Genomic DNA, 6,833 nt, shown 5'->3' with positions numbered 1-6,833 from the left:
GTGGGAACCGCGGGCGAGGGCACCCCGTGAGACACGGGCCGGCCCTGCCCCTTCCTGGGAGCCCTCTGCGGTGCGGCGGGACGGTGTCTGAGGGGGAGGGGGGTGGCAGCCTTCCTCCTCAGCTCTGCCGCACTCCGATGGCGACGCGCTGTCGGGGGGCAATGCCTCCTTGCTCACAGCCCTCACCGCAGCAGCCAGGCTCCTGGTCCACAGCCCCGGCCCGGCGCCCTGCCACACGGCCCCTAACCGGCGACCGCTGGGGGTTCAGAGCCCGAGGAGCCGTGCGGGGCCCGGAGCCGGCGGCGGCGAGGGGAGGCCGGGCCCCAGGAGCCGTGCGGGGCCGGCGGCGGCGAGGGGAGGCCGGGCCGGGGACCCACCGCCCCGCCCCGAGGGGAACCCGGCCCCGCCCCGGGCCGCGCATGCGCGGCGGGCTGTCCGCCTGTCAATAAAGCTTGAACAAGCGCCGGGCCGGGGACGCGCGGGCGGGTGTGTTTCTTTTTTTTTTCTTCTTCTGATTCTTTTTTTTTTCTTTTTTTTTTTTTTTTCTTTGAACGAACTTTATTGTTCCTGCGGCGCCGCGCGCGCGCGGGGATGCGCTGAGGCCGCTCCGCCGTCGGCCCCGCTCCGCCCGCCCCGGCCCGGCCTCGGCATGTCGGGCAGCCGCCCGCCGCCGCACCCCGCCGCGCCGCCCGCTGCCGCCACCGCCACCCCGGCCTCATCCTCCTCTTCTTCTTCTTCTTCCTCCTCTTCCTCCTCCTCTTCTTCGGCGGCCATGGCGCCGGGCTCGTCCTCCTCGGGCGGCGCGGCGGCGCGGCCTGTGCTGGTAGCGGCCGCCGTGTCGGGCTCGGGCGCGGGGCTGGCCCGTTTGGCGGCGGCGGCCCGGCCCGGTGGCGGCTCCGGCTCCTCCGGGGGAGGCGGCGGTAGCGGGGCGGGCGGCGGCAGCAGCAGGAAGAGGCCGCTGCTCACCCCGCTCTGCAACGGGCTCATCAACTCCTACGAGGACAAGAGCAACGACTTCGTCTGGTAAGTTGCGGTATATCGCGATAGCGGCACCCGCTATCCCACTGAGGGAAGCCGGAGCGCCGCCATGCCGGCGGGAAGCCCGGCGGGGTGTAAAATACCGGCGGGAGGACGGAGCAGCCGGCAGCGGCACCTCAGAGGCTCGCTGAGGGGAGAGAGGCGTCGGTGCGTCCAGCTGCCCGGGAGGGAGTGTGGCGCCGGGGTTTCCCCCCCGTCGTGGCTATCTGTTCGCTTCTTGGCCCTGTGTAGCGACGCTGCTTTCACTCTCTCTGTTTTTAAGCAAAATCAGGATGTTCCCAGCAGGTTCCTCCTTGGGTGCACTCTGGAGCAGCCTGACTTATCGGAAAGGACCTGCAACATGAGGTGTTTTCTCATAAAGCGTTGACATCGCAAGCAAATGTCCGGTTCTCCTGGGCGGTGGTAGCCTCGGCAGGGACCGGAGGGGCTCAGGCCTCCAGCGGGTGAGATGGCCCCCCCGGAGCCCTGCCGCTGCCTTGCTCCGACCCCGGGAAGAGGAGCTGACGGAGAATTTTATGCTCCTTTGGATGGGGATCTAAGGACTCTCGTGGTGGTTGGTAGATCCAGCAAAGCTGGCGTTGGGTTTGCCTCCCTCGCTGGGGAAGGTTGGCTGGTTTAAACAGCAATAACGTTTGTGTCAGTCTGGCACCTAAAACCAGATGAGCGGGAAACTTCGGTGGTGATGGGATAAAGGTTTTTCTTGAAGCCATGCAGATGTCGTCCTTCTAATGTTTGGCCAAAGCTTGCAGTTTATAGCTGGAAATACCCTTTCAGCAGTAGCGATAGACCAAGGCCCATTGCACGTGTGATTTGGGAACTGTTGGTGATTTGCAGTTTTAAGACAGCCCATTGCTAATGTGTTTCAAACCTCCTAACATAAGGAGTAGGTTTGATTTTTTTTTTTTAAATAGCTGGTTGGGGGCACTAAAATGTGAGAACGGAAAGTAGGGGTAAGTGTTTGCATCTGAGAGAGACAAACAGTGAAGGGATACTGGAAAGAAGCGTGAGTTGTAGGAGAGTCGTGTTTCAGGAAGAAACTGTAAAAAAGAAAAGAGGAAGAGAAATGGGGCACAGCCTCCAAGATGACTTTGACAGCTCTGACTTACGGGTGAGGGTTGGATGTTTGGCTTTGCTACAGGACAGGCATTGTCTCAAAAACCTGCTTTGCTACAGGATAGGCATTGTCTCAAAAACTGTAGACTTGATTTTACAGCTTTGATAAACCATCTAGCAGAGTAGATAGGAAATACCATTACTACTGAAGTGAGAACCTGAAGCTGCTAAAAAGTTAGTGGCAGAAAAGACAGTAACTACTTCTTACTAGTAATAAGTAATAATAAAAAAAGACTGCTTATTACTGTAAGTAGTTGTTTGCTCAGTAGCAGAATTGGGATGAGAGCACAGCTGATGTCCTGCTCTGGCTGAAGGCTGTTGGCCAGGTTAGGTGGATTTAAGGGCACTTGGTGTGGGAGACGACTGCGTTGCTCTTGGCTGTGGGGGTTAAATGGATTGCGAGTACCTGTGTCCTCTGTTCCCTCTGCAGTTATGCTCTGGCAGTAGTGGTCTGCACCTATCCTTCCCCGTCCCTTTCCAGTCAGCTCTCATTTCCCGTTTTGTTGTCGTAGAAGGGAGGGTGTTTGAAGGGAAATTACACCCATAACAAGTTTGTAGGCCAGTTGAAGTATTTTAAGATAGCTCAAAAAGCTGAGTTTCTTGGTTCTTTTTTTTTTTCTGCAGGTTAAGTACTGTGCATGCTTCAAGGAGAATATGTAATTAGCTTCTTTCTCCTCATTGAGGAGTGCTGCTGGCTGAACAAGTGAGAGCAAAAACATCAACTGAGGCAAAAAAAAAAGTCAGGGCAGAATCTTGGTATTTACAAGAGCCACATCGGGCATATTAAAGTGCAGGTCAGAAGCTTTAAGAGCAGACAATGATTATATTTAACTTACCTGGGTTCTTCACTGCTGTATGTTTCTGTGGGCTGTAAGGCTTGTTCTTGCTTATATTATACTATAATTTGAAGCTAGTGTTTTCTCTTTTTTTTTTTTTTTTGAGTTAGCAATACAGTTATGTGTTACAGAAGTAAACTTAACTGGGCAACTCTGGAATTTTGAGCAGTGTCCAAGAAGACAGGTATATGTGTATGTGGGTTTAAATAATTGATTTCAACAAGCTTTGGATACCTCGATCTGAGAAGCAGAAATTTTCCATATGCTGGGGATTTTTTTGTTCCTTAAAGACACTTTTCAGGATGCTGCCAGCTGCAGGGAACATTTGATAATTTTTCTGGACATGGGCTGTGAGTTGCTAGCAGTTAGCTACAGCTGTAAACTCAGTGGTAGATTCTGTCTGTACCAGGCTGAAGGTGGGAAAGAGTAAAGAAGTTTGGGTGAGTTTCAAACATCAAGGTACAAGTGGAAATCCTCTAAATAGTGTTCATGTGTGCAACTTCCCTGCCTGTCTTCCGAAAGTGCTATCTCAGCAATGTGGGGCCTAGGCTTTAACATAAACGTTGGCATACCTTGCTAGTCCGGGTTGTGAAATGTTTAGCAAGTGTACTCTCAGGAGTTTCTAAATGTGTGCTGTTTGTGGTATGTATCAGCCTGTGCCTGGGAATGTGTAACTCTAGTCAGGAAAGCAAATAGGTCTGACTTACTGGACAACTTTATTATAAAAGGGGAACTTTTTGTTTCTCTTAGTGCAGGATGTAGAATTTAAAGGTGGTTTGTGCTGTTCCTGTAGCCAGGCCTCTTTCCAATTGCCTGGAGAGCATCTGAAGGGGAATCCTCTAATAGGAGGATTTTCTCCTGTCCAGCAATGTAATTGCATATGCTTTTCCCAGGCCTTACGTTAGCCCTCCCTCTTTAAAACCAGTTCCTGTCTGCTTTGCTCCCTGGACGGAGGGGATCTTACTGTAGGCTGTCTCTTCAGTGGCTGCTTCACACCAGTGCTTGTTCCTGAGCTCTGGCAGAATTAAGTACATTCAGAAGAGGGGATGTTGCATACTGACCTGGAGAGGTACACCCAACACACTCAGGTGTGGGAAGGGCTGTGTACCATGTTTAAAAGTGGACTTGCAGGTTCATGGGTTTTTAAAAACAGTTCTTTCCTCAGGTGGTTACCTGTTAATGCCAGGCACGGGCTGAGTGTAGTTGTTCATGTGTTTGTGATCTGGCAAACCTCTCCAGTAAGGAACACTGCAAACTGACCCTGGAGGTCGCAAACTAGAAACATAGCAAGCTGTTTACATACCACACGCAATGATGGGTTTACAATCTATTGTTGTATTGGAGCTTCATATTGAGCAGATAGTAGTGGTAGTGATCTTTAACCAGGCCACCTTCCATGTGAAGGACAGAGCCCGCGGCAAGTCCTACTCTCTGCTTAGACCACAGAGGAGCGGAATAGGAGGGAGAAACTGTAATGGGTCTTGTTTACTGCGGAGCAGAAGGAAATCTGAAACATGTTTAAGTTTTAGAGCCAGGTGTTTGGGTAGCAGCAGGGTGACAGTAGCACTCTTGAGAGGTGCCTTGAAAACACTGGTAAAACTTGGTTAAAATGATTTAAAAAATGTTTGAGGTTGACCCCCCAGAGAAAGAATAGTAAGCCTTTGCAGTGCTGGTTAAATGACTGTTTAGTAAATAAGGCATCAGTATCTGGTAAAGAACAGTGACTTTTTGGCTTGCTGAAGTAATTTGCATCCTTTTTACCTGACTCAGCTCTTATTCTCTATTTGTGTTAAGCAGCGATCTCATGCAGGGAAGCCTTGGTTTCACCATACCTGTGCTTCTCAATTTCAGTGTACACTACAAGGAGTAGTATGTCTTGAGTTCCCATCACTCCACTACTTTCTTAACCTTCCCTCTGTGTTAGATTAACTTAAAACAACTGGTGCATAGCAACTTTCATGTGTTAGTCAGCTTGGCTTCAGTAAGTATTAAAAGACATCAGTCTTGTTTCCACTTGTAAATCAGTGAGCACTTTGGGGGAAACGGTTCTTAATGGAAACTTCAGGCTCTGTTAAGGATGACCCTGGCACTGAATGGCTGCATTTGCTGGCTCTGATTGCTTTTTTTTCTCAAGTATTTTGGCTCTGTCATTTTTCCAATCAAACTGATATGAAGAAGAATAAGTTTGGGAACAATGGTCTTGAGTGACTGTTGTGTTAGGAGGTAATCTTTTTAGGTCTAATTTGTAGTGTGCTATTGCAGATGGAGGAGCATTACAGCCTTGTTGATTGCTGCACTTTTTTGAGGCAGAGCATTAGGAGTGTGCTGGAAAAACCGCATCTGGCCCTGTGGGGAACAGCAGTTTTTAGCAAGATACAGAGAGTGGGACTACGTTATACAGCATGACTAGAAGAAGGCGAAGAACTAAAGCTGTTCGTGACCAGTGGGAAGAAACCAGCCTCAGACACTCGCATAACCATGTCTTTGGCTTCCTTTTAAAAAAAGCCAGCTAGTAGAATACAGAGATGCCTATTTCTGCTCTTATTAATCCACACTTGTTGGCTAAGTTTGGTCATAATTTATTCTGACTAAACAGTGCCTTGAAACTAAATAACTCTTAACTTGGAAGCAGTGACTTGAACTCCTGAAGCTGGTGCTAATCAAGACAAATAATGTGCAGACAAGGGTCTGTCGGGGTGGAAGGAGGACAGGTATGTGTTAATTACTTTGGAGACTTCTTTTGAGGAACAGAATTGGTTGCTTGGTTGACTTGGAGACTAGCATTCTGGTTTGATTAATTTGCCTCTACATTGTGTTTATACAGACCATTTTGTGGAATACTTAAGACAATTTGGTTTGTATGTGAGGTTAGACAAACCTTTCAAGGCATCCATGATTTCCACTTCGGTCATTTGCAGGGGGATTGCATTGTCAGGGGCCACAGCTTCCCATCTATGGGCTTAAAATTTAGTATTTATTTAAGAGTTGTTTCCTCATTCCTATGATTAAATGCCTAATGGGATAACAAATGTTAGTATCCTCTACAATGGATGACAGAAAGGGGCAGTGACTTCTGTGGAGTGCTAACAAGGGGAGAAATTGAGGTGCTCTCCTCCCCTGCTCAGTCAATCACTGCTTATTTCAGTCCGATCTGAGTTCTTGATCTCAGATTCAAAAAGATTTGTGCTTTTCAAAAGTGGTTAACAGTTTATTAACAGCTCCTGTGGGAGCTGCCTCGTTGGCAGAAGGTGGGAGGAGGCTGTTTCTGAAGAAAACAAATGCTGCTGAAAACCTCTCTGAACTGAGATTGGCATGGACTTGTGGGACTGAGAGGAGAGGGTTTGGATCTCTGGAAGGACTTGAAAGCAAGGTGAAGCTTGTGACACAGCTGACTATGTTACGTGCAGAACTGACACTGCTGTCCACTGCATCTCACTGGGTAGCTGGCCGAGACCTGAGGATGTATGTGGCAGCATGTCTTACCAGCTATGGGGGACAGCAGCCATAGGAGTCACTGGAAGTAAGATGCATCTCTCCTTTTGGTTGGGTTTCATTTTCCTTTCAAATACGTCGCAGCCACTTCATGACGAGACAGATTTCTTCCACTACCCTTCTCACTGAATTCCTATGTCTTTTGTCTTGCTCAGGTTCCTGTGGAGCACTGCTTGCTTGCACATCCTTCTTCTCCTCAGTTCCCTGCTTGGTCCTTGAGGATCCCTCCTAGAGACCTGGCAGCGCTTTGGTCACTAACCTTGGAAACAACTAAAGCTCTTGTTTCCATTTGCATTCCTGTCTTCCTTATGAACGGTCCTGTATTCCACCTTTCCATCTTCTCCTTTGACTTTG

The 6,833-nt window shown here is 49.3% G+C and overlaps 1 protein-coding gene across 4 annotated transcripts in view; it reads left to right on the top strand.

The window, feature by feature from the left end:
- The first annotated feature begins 535 nt into the window (after positions 1-535).
- Positions 536-6,833, top strand: part of COP1 (COP1 E3 ubiquitin ligase) — a 127,527-nt gene continuing 121,229 nt past the window's right edge. For 2 of the 4 annotated variants that reach the window (XR_008578104.1, XR_008578103.1), the window contains exon 1: positions 538-1,023. Coding sequence is in view for 1 of the 4 variants with exons in the window: in XM_054834115.1 (XP_054690090.1) it covers positions 650-1,023 (374 nt within the window). In the remaining 3 variants the exon portion in view is untranslated. Of the gene's footprint in view, positions 1,024-6,833 lie in introns of all 4 variants that reach the window. The other 2 variants (XR_008578105.1, XM_054834115.1) reach the window with 2 other exon arrangements.

This window comes from Grus americana, chromosome 8 (genome assembly GCF_028858705.1).
Source record: "Grus americana isolate bGruAme1 chromosome 8, bGruAme1.mat, whole genome shotgun sequence".
NCBI classification, from domain to species: Eukaryota; Metazoa; Chordata; class Aves; order Gruiformes; family Gruidae; genus Grus; species Grus americana.
This window is presented reverse-complemented; position numbering and strand designations above follow the sequence as displayed.